The sequence below is a fragment of the Nomia melanderi genome, chromosome 3, assembly GCF_051020985.1.
Source record: "Nomia melanderi isolate GNS246 chromosome 3, iyNomMela1, whole genome shotgun sequence".
Taxonomy (NCBI): Eukaryota; Metazoa; Arthropoda; class Insecta; order Hymenoptera; family Halictidae; genus Nomia; species Nomia melanderi.
The window spans coordinates 23,009,263-23,030,278 of record NC_135001.1 but is presented as its reverse complement, the minus strand read 5'-3'; the positions used below and the strand labels follow the sequence as shown (position 1 = coordinate 23,030,278).

General features: G+C 48.5%; 2 protein-coding genes across 2 annotated transcripts in view; both read right to left on the bottom strand.

Moving 5' to 3' along the window:
• dlp (glypican dally-like) overlaps nucleotides 1–16,014 on the bottom strand; it is a 57,785-nt gene extending 41,771 nt beyond the window's left edge. Inside the window, exon 1 of the mRNA XM_076365948.1 lies at nucleotides 15,411–16,014. Coding sequence (XP_076222063.1) covers nucleotides 15,411–15,567 — 157 coding nt within the window. The 5' untranslated portion in view covers nucleotides 15,568–16,014. The remainder of the gene's footprint in view (nucleotides 1–15,410) is intronic.
• A 126-nt stretch (nucleotides 16,015–16,140) lies between these two features.
• Nucleotides 16,141–20,920, bottom strand: Oseg4 (intraflagellar transport protein Oseg4). Its single transcript, XM_031981817.2, has 2 exons — nucleotides 20,339–20,920; nucleotides 16,141–20,260 (listed from the first exon to the last, which is right to left on the bottom strand). Exon 2 carries the CDS (start codon nucleotides 20,192–20,194, stop codon nucleotides 16,640–16,642), a length of 3,555 nt encoding a protein of 1,184 aa, XP_031837677.2. The 5' UTR covers nucleotides 20,195–20,260; nucleotides 20,339–20,920; the 3' UTR covers nucleotides 16,141–16,639.
• Between the last annotated feature and the right edge of the window lie 96 nt (nucleotides 20,921–21,016).

Here is a 21,016-nt window from a genome sequence, read left to right as displayed (position 1 = left end):
TCGTCGATTCCGATCGAATTCCGAGCGAGCGGAGGCTGCGTTGACGCGAGACGTCCGAACGAGACAGGTGACGATTGCGCGCGTTAACCCTTAGGTTAGTAATAATTTTAGGGTAGTTTCTTTAAGATTCATTGGAATATTCAATATTATGACTGGTGCAATGTTGGAGCCTACTGAGTTCAAAGGGTTAATTATATATAGGTAAAGAATGTGAATCTACTATAGCATTATCATTTTATTTCGTCAATTACTTATACACTGATATTTAGAACTTCTCGTTTCTTAACTCATTGTTAACCAATGATGATTTCATACTGAGTTATTTACTCACGAGTATAATATTCTCATAACTCTCACAATACAATTGCACTCTCTTCCGATCTTCTCATTTTTTAAATTATTTATTAACCAACGGTAATCCCATTCCTTTTTTCGATCGAATATTTTCATAATTTCCAACAATATGGTTGTGGAAATGGAACTGAAGATCGCTGAAGATCAACTGCGATGGATAATATTATACTTCGGTGAATTGATCGAACGCTTCGGTGATTTTCTTACCTAATGATACTCTAAATGACGAGCTTGAGCATCGATGCATGCTCTGAAGCGTTGCGACACGGATAACAAGACGCGTTGAATGTTCCGATTGATCGCGAAGTAAGTTCTTGTTATAAACTACTTCGTTTCTTCTCTGGTTGGTAGCTCGTAAACTTGTTGCTTATACGAGAATCCATGTGGTTCCAGCATGACGGGAGTCCAGTTCATTCTGTATGGATTATTACAAAAATTCTCACCCGAGGCTTTGGAAATCGTTGGATTGGTCGGACAGGAAATCACAAATTGCCCGCATGTTGCCCAGACTTAACACCTTCGCGTTTTTATTTATGGGGAAAGTGAAAGCAACAAGTTTACAGCGAGATACCAACCACCAGAGAAGAGACGAAGCAGCGTATAACAAGAACTTGCTCGGCGATCAATCGAAACGTTCAACGCGTCGTGTTATCCGTGTCGCAACGCTTTAGAGCATGCATCGTTGCTTAAGCTCATCGTTGAGAGAGCATTTGAATTAGCACCGTACCATTAGGTAAGGAAATCACCGGAGCGTTCGAGCAATTCCCTAAAGTAGAATATTTTCCGTCGCAGTGGATCTTCGACGATCTTGAGTGACCTTGAGTCGTAAGCTACTGTGCGCGTAGAGCGCCCTATGAGACAGTGCATAGAAAAGTAGGCCATTAATTGAAAAATGGTTTAACTGATCTCTAAACGTACACCTATAAGAAAACTATTAAGCCTTTGCACTCGAGAGGTGACTCTCACTCACCATTTGATTTCATACAAAACTATAAAATTTGATATTTAATATTATACTTTGCATGATGCGTCAATTTGAGGAATATTGAAAGCAAATAGCTTTGTCCCTCAATGTATGTGATTTCTCTTCAAGTTACTTTCACAAAATATCGTCTTTATCTCATCGGAAAATGTTAAAATATTTCTAACGAAAAACTTCCAAGTGCAAAGGATTGACCCTTTGCACTCGACAATATTTTTCATTAAAAATACTCATTACTTTCTGACAAAGTATTAACGATATTTCTCGCAACCAACACAATTGATTATCTTATATAAATCAAGAGACAGAACTATTTTATTCCGACGTTTCCTGCGTCGAATCAGGTGGCGACTGGCGCCCCTCGAGTGCAAAGGGTTAGCATAGAATTGTATCACCCTAACCAATCAGGTTTTCCCTGGCACATCTTTTTCCATCGCCAATAGTAATCGAATTGTTCAGGTGGCCTGCTTTAGATGCCTCGCCCTGTATAATACGTGCGTACGATTCGCGAACTATAGGCACCCTTGGCCCGAGGAATGCGCGGTGGTATAGTTTATGCATTGACCACATTCCTCTCCCATGCCTTGAAACGCTCCTCTTCCACCGTCTCTTTCATTTAACACACCTACGTTCCTCGGGGCCCCGTTCTACATGGTCCGTACATGGACCCCGCACATGGCCCTGTACATAGTCCCGTACATGGCCCCTGTCCGCTCTTTTACTTTCGGTCCGGAGAGTCGATGGCACGCCCCCTTCTCTTCCCTTCCCTTTCCGCCCTTTCCCCCCTGATTCTTTCTCTCTCCTCCTCTCTCCCCATGCCTCGCACACGTACATTCCGTTTTCTCCCGGCCCCTCGTCTTTTCCGAAAGTCAGACACTCTCCACGACGGTTTTCACGGAAACGAAAACGGAATCGCGAATTCCGCGGGCAACCGGTTCGGACGGTCGACGGGGGGAGGCTCGCTCGTTTTCGGTTCCAGGCAGTTTTCGGCGGACGTTGACCATTAAACGAAACCGCATTCTTGCCTCGGATCCGACGGGCTCGTAAACACGAAACTCTTAATCATCGGACAGCGGAGGAGCGGGCCGCGCGATAATTCGCGAAGACGCCGCGACGAGTGCACCGACTCGTCGGGCTCCAGATAGAATCTCGGTAGCGAAACGGTTGCGCGGCGCGACGAGTTCGAGAACTGGTCCGTTTAGATCGCGGGAATTCCACGGTCCTCGATCCGGGATCGAAACGAGCTCGACCGTCCGCCGGCGTAGCGACTCGATCGGCGTAGTCTCTCGACGCATCTCGCGATCGCTTCGATCCTCGAGGGATCCCGGCGCAGCGGAGAGCGCGGCGAGTGGGTTTCGGATCGATCGACGGGGCTGGCCGGTCGATTAATACGTAAACGAGTCGGCGCGCCTCGACTGCAGATTCTAAAGCTGGACTCCCATTGACTCGGCGAGTCGTCGTGGTCGTTGTCGTCGGGCAGGAGTTCCGCTCGCCTCGGGATTCCGGTCCCCTGTGCGCGCACGCGTGCTCGCACCTATCCCCACCGGCCGACCGAAAGTGTAGTTAAATGTGGGAGCGCCTTAGGTCAGACGTAATAGCGTGTTGTCGAGCTGCAGGTTAAAACGGCGGCGTACCGGCAGGCAGGTTGAAACGGGTAAAGGAATGTCGGTTTCGAGAGAAGGATAGCGGCAATCGCCGGGGAACGGGAGAAAGGACGGGGGCCAAACTGGAATCCGGTCTCCCCGTCTTTCCGTCTTTCCTTCCTTCTTCCCCCTTGCAGCCCATCTTCCTTTCCACTTTGCTGAAACGGACCACCGCCACCTTCTGCTCGCTCCTCGCCAGATACGGATTACCAGATACCGACTACCGTGTCCTCGTTTCGTTCCTCTAGTCTTCTCTCCAGTCATCGGCTGCTTCGCAATCGACTCGCCTCCGCCGTTCGATCCTCTCCCGTTTCGGTTCTGTTCCTGTAAAATTCGAGCGACGAGAGTCCTCCGCTCGCGATCGTCTCCGCCTCGGTCACGGTTCCCGGGTTACCGAACCCGACCGCCGGCAACCGGCCAGCTTTTCGAAGACCGCCGATCGAGGTCGTCCTTTTCCTCGACGCAGCCCGACTTTCTTTCCGATCCCGTCGCGCGCATCGAAATTCCGATTAATCCCCGATTAACCCGTTCGTTTTTAGTCGAACATAACTTTAAAATGCATACGCGCTTTTTTAATGGCAAACAGGGTCTTAACCCTTTCGCGACGGCGCGACTGACTATACTTTGTCGTCGTTCGAAGCGCAAGTGAACCGTACTTCGCCACCAATGTATTTATAGCTTTATTTTGAGTTTGATATTGAAATAAAATAATAATATAAAAAAACCAATAAGCGACCGCCGTATCTAGACGGTGTCAGCCGCTGTAAAGTAATAAATGACTGCCGTAAAAAGCGGCGTCAGCCTCTGTGGACCAAAAAGTGGCTGCCGTATATACACGGCACCCGTCGCGAGAGGGTTAAATCTTTTACAGAGGCACGCTCGTAGCTGATAGCTCGTATTAAAACTGTTTCTGAGTTGCTGAAAGGTCATATTAAAAATTGTTTGGAGTGCAAAGGGTTATTTCCCGAGGAGCAAGGGAGAGAAGGCCTCGAACCCTACTCGCGCCGCCCTGTCCTACCGATCATTTCCCTTCCTCCCGCGTCATCCGAGCTCGGAGAGATTCGCCCAATATCCAAGTATCGAGGATTTCATAATCAATTCCTTGATTACTCTAAATCAGCCGACGCACGGCGCCTCTCTGCTACTGGTTGCGATCGAGAACGAGCAGAAGTCGGCGAAAGGATCGTCGTCCGGCGACGAGCATGGACGGGGCCGTTTCGGTCGTTTTAACGATCGCCCGAGCATTCTCCCCCGGTACGCGAGCGAGTCGGCCGACCAGTTTGCCACCGAAGCCGAGCGAAGCGACGCGTCGATCTCGCGGAACGCGTGCCGGTGTCGGACGAGCAACGAGTTTTCGCCTTGAAAAACAACCACCGGCGCGGCAGCCGGGAGATATCGAGAAACGACTCGGCCGAGAATGTTCTTTCCACGATTAGTCCAATTAACAAGTTGCTTCTGTGAGGAATCGCCGAATGCGCGTTCGCTCGGACGCGATGTAAAAGATACCGCGAGTGTCGGGGAACGTGCTCTTTCGAGTTTCGAAGGGGGCGAGACATAAGTCAGCCTAATCGCTCGGTAGTTGTAGCGCTAAAGAAGATCGAGAGCGGCTCCGACCCGAATAAAGATTCCCTCCTTTAAATATTTGAGTCGCCTCGCGTTCGCCGTACGTGTAAATCACACGCGGCGTGTGTGTACCTATATATCTCTGTCTCTCTCTCTCTCTCTCCTCGACGCTCGCTTCCCTCTCTTTCGATCGCGATACCGGAGACGGAGCGATAAAAAATTTATCAAGCAGCGACGATTCTGCCGCGATAGCGAGCAGCGGCATGGACCGTCGCCGTGTGTACCTACCTTGTCCGTTGAAAAGCAAACACGGTTATTCAACGGCGGTCCCGGTGCCGGCGACCGCAAAAGACGCATGGTTTCCGTGTTACGCGTTATTTATTGGCGCGCCGCGTCTAGGTTCCGTTATCGTCCAATCCCGAATCCCGCGGAATCGTTCGGCTAAATGCACCGAGAATCCGCGACGGCCGATCGAAGGCGATTCGGGTGATAAACGAACGCGGCCGGATGCATAGTGGGACTGAACTCAAATTTTCAATCTGCTCGAGAGGACATTTTAAGGGTTTAAACTTTGGCTTATCAAATTTCGAGGAAGTCGAACGACATTAATTGAAACAACTTCGGAGATGGGGAATATGTTCTAGAGGAATTCGATTTTCTTTGAGATTGACGTACTTTGATTTACTATATTTTCGTCGCGGATAAGATTATTTAACCTTTTGAACTCTGTAGGCTCCGTATTGTACCAGTTCTAATATTAAATATTTTAATGAAGTTTAAGGAAACTACCTTAAGATTATTAGATCTTCCACATATACAAAGTTTGTACTGCCCCTAAAAACCTACCCATTAGTGAACCGTAATTTCATCCCGTTTCATCGGGGGTCACGTGGAGTCACAATGAATTTTTATCTCTATAAAAAGTGTTTGCAAGAACTCGCAGCAATAGAAGTCATACCGATGCATTTGACTTAATGTATAGAAATTCGGTGACGCGAATAATACACTTAAAACTGTGGATGTATTTGCAAATAGGAAATATTTCAAATCAAATATAGAAATCTGTTTTGAGGCTTTATACAACATGCGATGCTTAAAAACACATTCTGAATCAACTGACAAAGTTTCATTTTTTTATGGAACCCCATAAGGGTAGTTTCTAATGGTACTAAAAATCTAAGGCCACAGTCGGATTCTGCAATCCCGAAAGCTCTGTGAATAGGTTGTTTCGTAATGATGGGTATAAAAATAACAGAAATATGAATTTAATTCGTATTTTTACGATTCTGTGCGACGGTCCGGCGAAAGCCTGTACATCGCGCGCGCGACAGCCGAAAGGAATTTCGAATCGCGTCGAACCGCTCCGGCTTTCCTCTATTTCACGTATTTCACCTCTGCCATTGCCTCTGCTTCGACGCGACGCGTCCGCCCGTAAAAACTCACGAGCCAGAAGTAACAACGTGTACGCTTTCCGTTCGTTTCACCGTAAACGTGTGTCGCCTCACACAGACTTGAAACACGCGCAGACCGTACATGCAACATATTTTTCTGCCTACTGTTCTGAAATACCGACATTATCAAAAATTCCCGGATGCATTAGCGGACGGTCTACTACTAAATTATATAAGACTGCGACATGAAAAGTGTATGTCTTGGGAGGCCAATTTTTACGATCTTAGTGTTGCCGTCTGTAAAAATAACACCGTCGAGCTTAGAGAGTTAGTTTTATAGGAAATTCATTGAGGCTGCTAAAGTGCTCGACAAATCGCTTACAATCAGTAGGCCTGTTGAAGTCGTCAGAATTCGAATTCTAGATCGTATAGTCAAAATGTGAGTCATCGATTACTCCATTAAATAGTTACGTATGAAATATATTTGTTCACTCATTTGTAAATAAATATTACTTGATTTTATATTAACATAATACATAAATATTCAATGAAAGAAATAAGTATCGGTAAGTTGATGCAATCTCTTGTGTAATTGGTTTTATCTAATTACTACATTCTTCCGTAGGAAATTCTTTTATGTTAAAAATGTCTGTGCCACCTATACTTAGATATAAATTACACGTGTCTCGCGTATATGTTGAAACCACGACCGTTAAACTAATTCTGAAAAAATTAGTATCATTCTAAATTTTAAGATGACGCATACACTCGTCAAACATAGTTAACCGGTAAAATGCACGCGCCTTACATATTTGTTGCCGCTAAATCGTACGACACACTCGCAAACGCGAAGTACACGCATATTCGATTCCTGCCGGGAAGCATAAAATCTTGTATTATTGGTAACGCGGAGCGCGACAGCAAAATGGAACCCTAGACAAGAATTCCCATAAGCCGCAACGCCTGTACGTGTCTCAAATCCGTGTGCGTTACTCCGTCGCTCGTCGTACTCGACGCGACGCGTTTTAGCGGGACTGAGAAATTTCGTTCCGGAGAGGACCGTCGAACCGGGAAGACGCGTACGAATACCAGTACGAATACACGTCGAGTACTCGCGTGCAAGCTGGGTCCAGAGGGATGGAAAAAGAAGCGGAAGGAGAAGATAGCTCGCGAAACAATGGCCGAAATTACCGGGCGAAATCGTAGTCGAGAGGAAACGGCTGCGAGACGCTGGATTCGAGTAAGAATCGGCTCGTTGCTCGGCCATTGTTCCCACGCCCGCGCGATAAAGATGTCGTCGGATACCCTCCACTGTCCTGGCCGGAAATACGACATCCGATTTATTCGATCGTCGCGTCGATACTCGACGAGCTTTCGCTTCGTTTCCGCGCAGGATTTCGCGAAGAATGGGACAACCGGGGTTCAACGAGTCAACGAAGGCGATCGGTTACCGTGAACCACCGGGTACTCGGCGAACGCAGTGACCTCGATTGAAAATAACTGCGTTGAAATCATAACGTGTCGCTTCAATTTGTAACCTTACCGCTCGATCGAGACGAGCGGGATCTCCCAGGTCGACGATTATCCGAAATTCCGTAGCGTTAAACGGCGCGGACGATCGCGACGACACCCTTTTTCCGAATCGACGACTTCAACTGTCGGTGAATCGGTACCGAGAACGCGGTTACGCGAAATCGCGTTTTCTTTTCGGACAGAGATAGCTCGTCGCCGGGTCGAGCTATCGGGCAACGACACGAAGGTTCCTTTCAACGACTCTGCTCCGACTCGCGTCTCCTCAGATAAACGTCGCCGATGTTTCTTATCAAATTTATTAGTGGGGAACGCGAGGCGGAACGCGGCTCTGCGATCCGGAAAAAACAATCCGGACTTCTCCGCTCGATTTTCTCTGGCTCGATGCTCCATCCGCGAACCACCGAATCGATCAGCCGCGTGCAACGTTTCGTGCCGCAGCATTCGCGACTTCTCCGCATAATTGGCAATAGCGATCGATGGGTGTTCCCCGAGGATAAAACGAACTCTTACTCTTTGCGTTCGCTCCGTCGAGAGGCGCGATACCATCGATGTCAACGATGGAATAAGAAATTGGTACGAAATCGGTACGCACCGTGTTTTTCTTCGCGTGGACGAGAAGACTCCTCCGTGCCATTAGGATGGCCAAACTATCCAACTATCTTTCGGCTCTTATCGCGGTGAAATAGATGGCTTATCGGTCGGACGGGCGAACGAACGAAAATCGTCGACGCGAACGGCCTCGAGATAAAATTAAGAATCCGTCGAGTTCTTACAATATTGCTTCACGATTTCTACATTTTCTGTGAGCAAACTGTGAGGGAAACCAGCCTGCCGCCGGCGAGACTGCGAGCGAGGACGCGAACGAAAGGGCCGGGAAACCCGAAGAGCAATAATCGTATTTGCCAATCCGATTTTCGCCCTTATCGTTGAACGCGAACGCGACCGAACGTTATCTCCGTGGATCCGAGTCGCCGGATAAACAGGGATAAGTAGAGAGATTTACTCCTCTTCTATCTCCTTTCTCTTTTCGCCGTAAATCGTTGTAAATCATCGTAAATTATCGTAAACACCGTAACGTCCCGATCGAGGAGATAGCTTCCGTTCGTCGCCGTTCGGATCTCGTACTTACCTGAGGCAGGGAAAAGGCTCCGAGCGAAACGAGAATCGTCGCTTCCCTCCAGACCCCGAAGAGGTCCCGTAACGAACCGCCGTACAATCGCGGCAAAAATTCGTCGTGTTTGTTTTCCAATTCCGTGGATATTTGCTGAACGCGAGTTAACACGTTTCACGCCTGCTGTATCATTTGTGGTATATACACGCAATTTTTTGTTCGAAACGTTCGAAACGTAAAGAAATAACATCAAAATACACGTGAAACTCACAGAAAACTTGAATGGAACTGAATATTTCATTTAAAAAATCAACGCACTTTATAAGTAAGATATAATCGAAATTTCCAGTAGCGCGGAATGTGTTAATCGAACCAATAACACTAACTACCATGTGTTTAATACGATTAATATATAATCCCCGTAAAAATTGTAATAGATTATTTTCAGTTTCTTCAGACAGTCATTACAGTAGTCAAGTGAAACTACTGATTTTCAAGATAATCTTGAATGTTCAATGCCTTCAAGATATCAATAATTGAGAAAAAAAAATCGAAACCAGTCATTTCGACAGGCACGGTAGTTCTAGTGTTAAACGGCGTATTGGCGAAAACGGTTCTACTTCTCGAGGTACCGATTTTTAAACGGGGAGAAAAATGGGAAAACGAGGGAAAAAGAAATGGAAGCCAACGGCGAAAGATCGTGACCGTATTCTTCGAAGGAAAGTTTCCTCGCGATAGGTGCACGTTCATAGGCTGTTCGAGTACCTGCACTCTGACTCGCAGCCGTGGCATTCCTGAAGTCTGGTTCGCTCGGTAATTATGAGATATTAGCCGGTAATTTATAGCTGTCCGAAGGACCTTCTCGAAGGTAGGAGCCCTCCTCGCGATCCTTCCTCCGCCGGTCTGGCCCGACCGCTTCCTCGCCTCCTCGCCTCCTCACCAACCTTGCCCTTCCGTCCGTTTTTCTTTCTTTCTTTCTTTCTTTCTTTCGTTCGTTCTTTCTTTTTTTCATTCTTCCCTTCTTTCGATCTTTCATTCTTTTCTTCCTTCCTTCGCGGGTCCCTATCGAAGAATGCGGTTCCTCGCTTCAAATCGAGGTCCAGAAGGTCAGCGTCGCATTTATCCTCTCCGCCCCGTCTTTCGTGTTTTATTTCCCTCTTTCCCCGAGCTCGCCTCGGCAAGTGTCCTCCACCGGTGCCGGAAGTGACCGGCGGATAACACGGCGATCGTTATTAGCGTGCGACGCGAAAGCGACTCCGTCGACGCCAAAAGACACCTGAATGCATCGACGATTTCCCAGTCAGCGTTCGGCAGGTATCGCGAACGAACTGCGTAAACTACTCGAAAGACGTTTGTCTACGGTCGGCGACAAGTACGCGGAGAATAAAAATCAGCGAACGGACAAAACGGGAAAAAGGGCTTCTCGACGGGAGGTACGAGGCGAAATTCGAAAAGACGCTCGAAGGGCAGTTTCCTTGAAAACGGCGACTCGTCAACGCCTAGGTAGCTAAACTGGCAGAAGAGATTGCACCTTTCGAAGTGTCGCCGTCGACGCGTGCCGGGAATATCGCAGGAGGAACGAGAAGCGCGCGGAAGGTGGTGAAAGTGGGATGGTCGTTACTCCGCGACGCATCCACCTATCCGTAATCGATTCGACAACGTCGTGCGTACGCCTTCGCGGCTCGGTGAAATTATGCGAGCAACCTGCCATCTGTTCTCTATTATCTCAATAACATCTGCGGTATCGGGAATGGCGTGAGACTTTGTTCGGGCTGCACGCGCAAACTTCCATGGGAGAGTCCGAGCCGGCGTTTATGCTAATCCGAGCGAGGTGCGCGTGACTGCGGCGGACGGAGAGAGGCGTCGGGTTCGAACGCGATGCGAAAAAACCGAATGCTTCGAGGGAGCGCGGCGAGTCGTTCGCCTCGCGGCTGCGGACCGCCGCCCGGCCATTCATTCGCCGGCACGAATTCGAATCTTTCGATGGACCGAACGGATCGATGCGCGGTTATGGACCGACGCAACATCGGTATTTCGCACCGGCGTCCGCGTTCCCGCCGGGTAGCTACCGTTCGACTAATCCGCGGAACGTAATCCTCTCGTCGAGATATCATCGTTATCGTTGTTACAGGGAATAATCGCGTTGCACGCCGCGACGCGATCGAACCGGCCGCAAACAGCCGCGCGGACGAGGAGGAGGATAGAGATCGGAAAGGGTTGGATGTTCGCCGTGACACACGCATTCCTCGGACGCCGTAACTCGCGCAGCATCCTCCGTACACCCCGAAGCCGCATACCTCCGCCGCGCGTTACTTGGTCGGCTAGTTAGCGTCGTTTCGCGATGCAAAGATAAGAAACGAGCCAACCGGCAACCGTGCGCCGACAGAGAGAAAGAGAAAGAAGCAGAAAGAAACCAAGGAAACTGTTCCACGCGTGTTCGTCTTAATTCTGCATTCGCCGGGTGTTCACGGAGAACGCCTGCTGCCGACGGCTGGCTGGCCGGATCGCCTCGAGCGTACGAAAGAAGCCGAACGATAATACAGATAATAACCATAACGACAACGATTTCGCGTCCGTCGCGAGAAGCTGGGGAATAAGAGAAAGGCAACGACCGACGGGAGAGGCGAGGCTAATCGACGGTTGGCAAAGATCGCTGCGAACAGCGCGGAATGCGTCTGACACGCGTCACGTGCACCGCGCCGTGACAAGTTCGCTGCTCCCTTCCATCGATTTCCTCCCCGGAGATGCTCGTCGATCGTATCAACGTCCGCTCCGCATCTCGACAAGAGAAACAAAACCACCCGCGAAAATACACGCGAAAATGACGCCGTATTTCGGCGTCAGACGGAGATAACGGCGAGAACTGCCCATGAAAATCAAATTACCCTCCACCGAACCGACGAACCGTCGCTTTTCGCTTCCGCTCCCCAAAATGGTTTCGCGGAAGCCTCGACAGAATCTTCGTTCCCAGTAGCCCGCAAACTACCGGCCGAAATCGGTTTCGCACGCAGAAAGGAGAAAAAGGGGTGAGCCAGGGTGTAAAGCGCCGCGCGATCCCGAGGGAACCGCCGATGCCCGGATTCGTCGACTCTCGGCCAACCATGGGAACGACGAGATCGGATCCTCGAGGACTATGGGAACCATGGGAACCGAAACCATTCAAGTTCCAGAAGGCGCGCAGCGCGGCGTATCGTCAAAACCGTCTCGCAAAATTCACGCGTCCTTCCGCTCGCTCGCGGAGTCTAGAAGACTGACCGCGGAATGCGCGTCCTGCCGGAGGAAACCGGATAGTCCTAACGAAAAAATTCCCGATCGCTTCCTACCGTTTTCGACGTCCACAACTTCCGACTCTTCGAAAAGCACCGCTCACGCGGAAACTCGCGCCAATTTCCCAGACTTCGTCAAACTTCTTCGCTGAACGCTTTGACTGCTACATCACCCGAATCCGGGTGACAGCGTTTTGTACATCAACTTAACGATGAATCTTCTCGGTGGCGTATCGGAGGGACCGAATTTTGTTAGATGTAATAAATACTGAAGTGACAGTAGTACAATTGTTACGAAGAATCTTGACTTTCTGGTCTCCGTTCTATTAAGAGAACTGTTCCGCTTGTATGAGAGTTCCAGTGAGTGCTTATTTGGCGGTCAACGTGTTAAGTTGCTCCGAGAGAGCGGAGATCGTTTGGTCGTCGAACGGGATCCGATTTTTCGTGCCCGAAAGACGAGAGAATAACGATCCATCGAGTTTGACAAACTTTTACGAACACCTGTGGAATCCAGCTGCTCCCCTTCGCCCCGCAACGTCTCAGGCTCCGTCTCGCGCTCCACGGAGCGACCACCTGTTTCGAGCGGCGGCTAATATTTCTTAGCGCGCGCAGATTCGTCCTTCGATTCGGAAGAGATCCGGGTAGCTACTGTTCGACTAATCTCCGGAACGCAATCTTCTCGCCGAGGTATCGTTATCGTTGTTACAGGGAATAATCGCGTTGCATGTAACGCGATCGAACTGCCCGCGAACAGCTGCGTAGACCCGGAGGATAGAGATCGGAGAGGGTTGGATGTCGTGACACACGCATTCGTAACGAATCCACTCGCGGAATGGGAAGGGCGATTCTCTGCGCTCTAAAAATCTGCTTGCCGTCGAGCAAACGACGCGTTCGCAAATAGCTGGCTACTGGAGATCGGAGCGGCATCGGCGAATAAACGCGATCACTGTTGATTCGGTGGGAGAATCGAGATGGGTATTTCGGAGCAGTTGGCCAAACACCGATGGCCGACCGGTCGTCAATGGTTAACGAAACCAAGAGGACCCGTGGTATGCGCGCATCGATCCAGCTAACGGCAGACGCGTTTGGTTAGTACCGTTCGAACCGTCCCTTGATTTCATTTTCATTGGATCGGTATTAGTCCGGTGCGACGGGAGAGCCGATTCGGATCTGGAATCCGGAATCTGGAACGTTAAGGGGGAAACGCGGCTGTCTATCCACGCGTGTATCGCGCTGGCTCGTCGCGATAGCCGGGTTTGATTAAATGGAAGAGGACAGGATCGAACGTCCCCTTGAGACCGTGGCGACCGTCGTTGCAACGGTCGGAGATTCATGTTTTCGATTCCTCGGATCGAGACACGACCCGTCGCGTACACGATTCTTCCCTATCGCCGCGATGCCGATAAACGCACCGTCGAAACTGTACGGATCCGATTGCGCCGGCTGATAAGGTCGCTGAAAATCGTCTCCATTGTCTTCCTACGAAACCTATCCGGACAGCTGACGAACGGACCAATAAACGAGTACGATTGCACCGAGGGATTCTGTTTGAGTAGATTCGTCCGATAAGAGTACGCTGTATCGGTTGTAGAATAGCTCTGATCGTTGGGAAACTGAAACTACTGGAGTTAAGCTGACCCTTTTCTATTTTCTTTCATTAGAATTAAGGGGTTGCGAATGCTCTTCGGAAAAGTTGCTAAACGAATTGATTTGGTAGCAGGCAAAGTGAATTATAAGATAGTTGATATGTGAATGGATGCACTCTTCGAGTTTCTATGCGAAATCAAAGGAACGTTGACTCGACTGCTCGGTAGTTCCAGTGTTGACTAATGATCGGAGTGAACTCCTTGCCTTATGATATGTTTCTCGAGTGTAATTGGTACAACAGTTCGTCAATAATTTACTGAGAAAAGGTGAAAAATTCTAGGTATATTCTATGCATATATTTGCTACATAATATAATAATCGATATCGGAAGAATAATAAGTTGAATTCAAAGGAATCGAGTAATATTTATGTGTACTGACCCTTTGAACTCTGTAGGCTCCAATGTTGCACCAGTTATAATGTTAAATATTTTAATGAATCTTGAAACTACCCTAAAATTATTCGATTTTACACATCCAAATTTTGTACTAAGAAAAATAAAAGATCGAAGAAATGTTATAGCGTTTCTAATTTTCGCTAGGAATACTATAAAAATTAGTTGCAGTTGCTAATGGATTACAAAACAACCCGGAGTGCTAAAGGTTAAGCTCTGTTTAAAATATTCATCACGAGACTGAGACGTTATTATAAAGCAAGGGGTCAATAAACGCGAGTCGAGACGTCATTGAAACTGAAAATTACTCGAGATTGGTTGTATATTTTATTTTGCGAGTTTCCGTTCAAAAATAAAAGAAACGTCGATTCGACTGCTCGGTGTTGGATGACTAATGAATGAATTAAACATGAATCGGAACATTGTTGAAACTGAAAAGTACTCGAGATCGGTATATTTTATTTTGAGAGTTTCCGTTCAAAAATAAAAGAAACGTCGATTCGACTGCTCGGTGTTGGATGACTAATGAATGAATTAAACATGAATCGGAACATTGTTGAAACTGAAAAGTACTCGAGATCGGTTGTATATTTTATTTTGCGAGTTTCCGCTCCGTCGATTCGACTGCTCGGTAGTTCGTGTTGAATGACTAATGATCGGAATCAAACGTGAATCGAGACGTTGTTAAAACTGAAAAGTACTCGAGATCGGTTGCATGTTCGACGACGCCTGGCCGAAAGAGCTTGTTACCGGTCCGCGTATCAAATTCCGACGTGGCGCGCCGCGACGCGACGCTACGCGGCAAGGCAGAGCGTAGCGAGCAAAGCGACGGCGACAGCTCGCCAGATGTTTCTCGCGCTCGTCCTTCTTCAGACTCGTTGACCCCAGGCCGTCTCACGCGCGCAACCCGTAAACAAGTTTACTCGAACGTGCTCGGGAAAAGGTGTTCCGAGTGGGCGATGCGCTTTCATTCGACCGACGCGGGCGAGTCTAAACGCGATTACAGTCTTCTTTCAAAAAAAACCGGAGGAAACACGTATACTCTTAACGCTAACCGTACCGGCACTTCTTCCACCGTAAAAATGTCTAATCACAAAAATAAAGGTAAACAAATTAGACGATCAATTCTCTTCTAATTCAAGCATGAACAAAAGACAAATTTATAAAAAGTTAAATGAACGAGACGCACAATTTCAAATTCCATCATTTAACCGGTACGGTTAGTGTTAATCACACAATGTATATATTCAACAAAAAACCAAATCGGTCAGCTTCGATACGTAGCCGTTGGATTCAATAATATCAATTCATAAAAAAGGTTAATATAAAAGTCGATAAAAGCACAGGTGGAACGGCAGCGTTCAACAGAATAGAAGCGTTTTAGTTTAATTTTTCGATGCGTTTCCTCGTGAAACGATCGGATAGGTCGAAAACTATCGCCGCTTCGAGCGTTCGCTCGGCGTTGCTCGCAGCCGCGCCACGCCGGTAAAAGAAAATTCGGGTGTCGGAGCGAGGAATGTACTTACACGAGATAGCCTCCTTGGGAATGTCGCTGGCAGGAAAGCCCTGTGACTCGAAGTACGGCCTGACGGGTTCGCATTTTAATCCGGCGTGCACCGTGTCCGTGACGACGCTAAGGAGCAGCAGAACGCACAGTATCGAGGACACGCCACTCATCGTCATTCTCGCGGGGATCACACGCGACACACTCACCAACCGGCGCGAGAACCGATACGCGAAACACGAGGCTCGCGTTCGAACATTCGCGGCGAAACGGGCAATTGGTAATCGCCGATCGGCTCGACGAGAGCTTCTCACGATTCGAAACGAACCGCGCCACGATGGTATCCGTGATAACCGGGTGCCGACTTGAAGAGGGACGACCGCGATATACTTGTGTATCCGTCAAGGGGGATGCAGTGCGACTCGATTCACCGTGATGCGTTGCGATGCGATGCGATGGGACGAGACGGGATGCGTTTTATGGTGCAAACGATGCGATGCGATGCAACCCGACACGACGCGACTCAACGCGGCAGAGTGAAACGCTACCCTCACGACGAGACGAGACGCACTGACCGTCTCGCAGAAACGAACGCGTGCCGACAGTCACGCGCATGCGCTCTGACGCGCACGCGTACTCCTCTACCCCATAGCGGATTCGAAACGCAGCGCGAAAACCGGTCCGGCGCGTTTCGAACGTTCCCGTCGAGCATACCGTTGACGAGCGTCGAGGGGAAATTACGAATGGACACGTGAAATGTCAAATACGTTTATATCCTCGTGCATTGATCTTATAAACAATTGTACATAAATGTATTCTCATCAGTGGACGGCATTGATACCTTTATGGTTGGACGGAATCGAGATCGTCAACGTCGGAGGTGAAAGCGGTTGAGAATGAGCATCGTCGAGAACTCCAACGTTGACGATCGTGTTTAAGGAAATGACGAATTGCAAATTAACACGTTGAATACCATGGGGGTCACCGGTGACCCCCAACCACATCGAATCACTATAATTCATTGAATTAAACGGTGTGACTGTTTGAAAACATTTCTATGTTACAGATAATGCTACATAATACAGTGACACTCAGCTAGATGAACGTGGAATCGCAACATAATGATTCAATATTATATTTTCTCCATTCCGTGTATTTTCCTCAGTGAACTCGTGCGGCGTTCAACGTGTCAAAGAAGCATACCGTCGGTCAGCGTGAAACTAAAAGTGTGAATCGTGAGCGAAATCCAATCTACATATACGTGACGGTGCTGTGGCATAAGGGGCAAGCGTTGATGTTGACGACGTCGCGCTCGCTGGCAACGTAGTGTCTGCAAACGGTGCATATCCAAGTGTTGCTGAGATCCATCAACGGTTTCCCGGACACGATGCAGGCGGGAAACCTGGTGGCGCAGTTCGGACAGGCGACGCACCAGTCCGGCACGAGACTCTCGCAGTTGGCGCACTCCGCCTTCGAGCTGCGAGCGTCCTTCGGATTGTGCTTCGTGAAGATCTCCACCGCCAAGTTCTCGTACTCCTCCCTGGTGGATTCCAGGACGGACTCCAGCGACTCCAGCTTGACGAAGGCCTTCGAGCAGACGGCGAACGCGCGGTCAACGGCGCTGGCCAACGCGAGCAAGCAGTACACGTGCTCCGGTTCCAGAATGTCCTCGTACTCCCGGAGTCGCAGCGCGGTTTTCATGGCGGCGTCGAAGTTCCCCGAGTATATCTGCCTGTGCGCCAGCAAGAAGAAGTGATACGCTTCCGCGCCCCTCCAAGCGTTCTCGATCACGCGACTGTCCTCGTTGTTCTCCGCCAGGCCCATCACGACGTTGCTGCGAGCTCCTTTGACCGAGGGCGCGCCGTTGATGTGCTCCTCGATCAGCAACGCCGCTAGAACGTAGATCTTCTTCACGCGCAGCGGACTGATCCTGCGTATGGCCTGCTCGTCGGCCAGACGAAGCAGCAATTTGGCTGCCTCGAGATTGTAATTCGCCTTCTTGTACAGCTCTATCGCCTGCAGTCTCTTGCCGTTTGAAAGAAGATGGTTCGCGTACTTGTTCAGCAGCTCGCCGATCTGCGCCATTTTGTAGGTCTTGGCCAGCTCGACGGCCTGGTCCCAGTGATTCAGACGAACGCACGTGTCTACGGCCAACTTCACGTCCCCGTATCTGATGTAGGCCGCGACGGCTTGCGAGCACATGCCCACCGACGCCAGCAGTCTGGCCACCGTCTTCAGCAGAGGGCTCTTGTCCGGCAGTTGCTGCACCGTTCCAGCGAGCTCCACGAAGTCCTCCAGTTTGTAGTAACATTCGACCAACTTCTCCAGGTTCCTGCTCTTCTCGTAGTACTCCTTCGCTCCCTCCCAATTCTGCCTCTCGGCGTAGTACTCGCCGATCTTGTTGTAGGCGTGTTCCATCTGTTTGTCGGACCCGCCGATGCCCATCTTCATCAGCTGCACCACGCGGAAGTAATCTCCCAGTTTCTGTCGCAGCGAAACAGCAAGGTCCCTTCTGTCCATGTCCAAGTAGAGCTTCTCCGCCTCCTCGTAGTTGCCCAAGTACGCCGCCACCTCCGCCTTCTTCAGCTGATCGTTGTGCACGTTCTGCAGACGCTTTATGAACTGTATGCCCAGGTAATCGGAACATCGGACCATCGCGTTCTCCGCTGTCTCCAGATCCAGCTTCTCGAGCGCCGACTCCGCCAGCAGACGCCACAGTCGAGGATGCGGATTGTCCTGGATGAAGTTGTTGGCTTCCTTCGAGCCAACCTTCACCAGCAGCTCCCTCGTGTCCCTCAACGACTTCACTTCTAAGTCCACTATCAACTCTTTCCTAGTGTCCTCCGGTTTCTGCATAAGGTCGTCCAACAGGACACAACGTATCTCTAAATCTCGGAACGAACATATGTACCCGGAACACGAGATCGGCTCTTCGGGGTCGAATTCCCTCAGCACGTACATTCTGGTCTTCTCCATGATGGCCAGGAGCGTCGGATTATCTTCCGCCCAGCACATGGCCCATACGTCTTTCCTTTCGAACTTCTTTATATCCTCCGTCGATCCTCCGTCTTTCGAGCCTGTCCTCCTGGAATCCGTCTCCAGGTCCAGCATCGTCAACACGCCGTTCGAATCCATGACGGAGGCACGGGACGAGTCGCAATTGATCGATATTTTGGAAAGTTTGCATGCCGTATTGTACCGGTTCGTGAGAGTTATTTGCGGCAGGGAGTACCGCTGAATCATGCCCGATTCTCTGCCGATCAACAGGACATTTTCCGTCGCGGACAGACAGCAAATCGGGTCCATGGTTGCTTTCGTGTTGATCGGTGTTTCGAACGACCTGTCCTTGTCCAGGTCTTGAATGACTTCCGTCACGCCCGTTGGCGTCTCGTCGATGTGATAAATCTTCTCCCTCCTTGCTTTGCCCGCGTGCAGCGGACCGTTGTGCGGACTGCGGTAGTTCCACACGAGAAAATTATTCTTGGATGCGGTGATCACGAGGCTGTTGGTCATGCTCACCCATAGCGGCTCCAAGTTTATGAACTTCGAGTCGATCGGGGTGGCTATGGAATTGCAAACCAAAAGCGCGAATCGTTCTGAACCCTGCGCGGGGTCGTTCATCACTGCCAGTACACAATGCTCTCCGTGCGAATCTATCGATATCAGTGCTCTCACGTGTTTCGTGCAACACGTGTTGTTCACCGTGTTCCAAAACATAATGGAAATACCGTCCTTGCTGATCCTCTCGTTCGTGTACACGACCGTTTTGCTGAAATAAGTCCATTTGTAATCTAGTCGAATATTTGCGAAATATATGTGCGAATCGATGGACAAAGCTACTCTGAGAGACCCTCCTTCCCAGGCGCAACAGGTCACCTCTCTACCGGGTACTCTCAGCGTTCTCATGTGTTTACCGAACGGCGTGTAAAACTGAATCACATTCGTGTCCTTTGTCTCTCCGTTCCCTAGTAACGGCATCATACCTGTCACCGCCAACAGTGAACCGTAGCTGTTCCAACAACACCATGCAGTCGTCACGCCGGTCTCAAGAACAATCGGATTGTCGTCGTTCGTGTTTCGCATCAATTGTATTTTGCCGTTTCTGTAGCAGATGGCCAGAGTCGGGCAATCCAGAGCGACGTAACCGTTCCTACCGTCGTACCACTGTAAGGCCACTATTGTTTGACTCTGGCCACTGTTCAGCGGTATCGTGTTCAACTTTGTTAAAAATACTCCTTGATTATCGTACAGATGAACTTCGCCATTTTTCAAACCAAACAACAACAGTTTTCCATCTGGAGACCATTGGACTGCGGCAAGAGATATACCCTTCAATTCTTTCCCCCAGATTCTGTTACCATCTACTGACCCAACGATAACAGTTCCATCTTCGTAAACTATGCAGATTTTCAGTCCATCGGTACTCCATGCCATTCCTTTTACTGTTGATTTGTTGCAGTTGTTTATCATTTCGTCGTACCAAGAACCTTTGTACAACATCCAGACAATTATTATTCCATTCTCATCGCTGGAGGTCAGCTTTTGGTGCTGTTCGTTCCAAGTGACTACTTGCACGTGACCATTATGTCCCTCCAATGTTTGATTCATGCTTAAGTTACTAGCAGCTGTTATATTACGAGACTTTCCACTACCGGTAGATGGATTGGGATTTGAATCAACCCGAAGCACTTTCAACAGACCATCTTCCCCGCCGACTGCTATGTAACCATCCTTCTGATTCCATGCTAAACAATTAAGGCGGAAATTGTTTGGTATTGCAATCTTTTTACTCAAGTAGACAAACATTTTGTTTGCGTGGGCTAAATAATGTGTATAATGATGGATCAGTATAACATTCTCTTATTTAAATTTCTGAAAAGGAGAAAACGATGAATTACTCACGATCACGTTTACTATCTCATTCGTCAGTTATTTTATTATGCTACTTACGTTACGCAGATACTTGTCGATTAATAAACATATTTATCGATGTGAATGACAGGTCAGTGTTTATTGTATGACTCGAACGTTTGTACAATATCTACATCCTGTTATGACACGTCCCATTATACAAATAAATGGAACGAAATTTATTGGATGAAAAAAATGTAATTTCATTGAGAGCGTAATGTTTTTCAATGGAAAATTGAAGTAAAGAAGTGAAAAAAGGTTGATGTAAACAACAGCGTTCAATCGAATGCATACATTGAATCGGTGTACGTCAATTACAGACCCATTCACAATGCACACTAAACATTATATCATTATTGCTCATTGGTGTACTACAGAGGTGTCTAAAAATTTAGTTCTTAATATAAATTAATAGTAATATACATTTAAATAATAAATATACACTGGTATGAAAAATTGCCTATATTCAGACTGTTGTAACTTTTTGAAAAGATCGGTAACGTGTCTACCAGTTTGAGCGTTTTGTCACGGATGTCGCTACCAGCCAAAAGCACAGATTTTCGAAAACAAATATTCTTGTTGCTATATGCATAACATGCTATATACAGAACAGCATGGATTATTCATTGTATTAAAAAATTTATATACTAAAATGAGAAAAGAAATTTCCTACAGCGCATGATCAATGTCTTCTTTCTTGAGTTTAAGGCTAACTTA

Coding starts and splice junctions, on each gene's coding strand:
- Oseg4 (XM_031981817.2), bottom strand. CDS start 20,194: ATGTTTGTCTACTTGAGTAAAAAGATTGCAATACCAAACAATTTCCGC.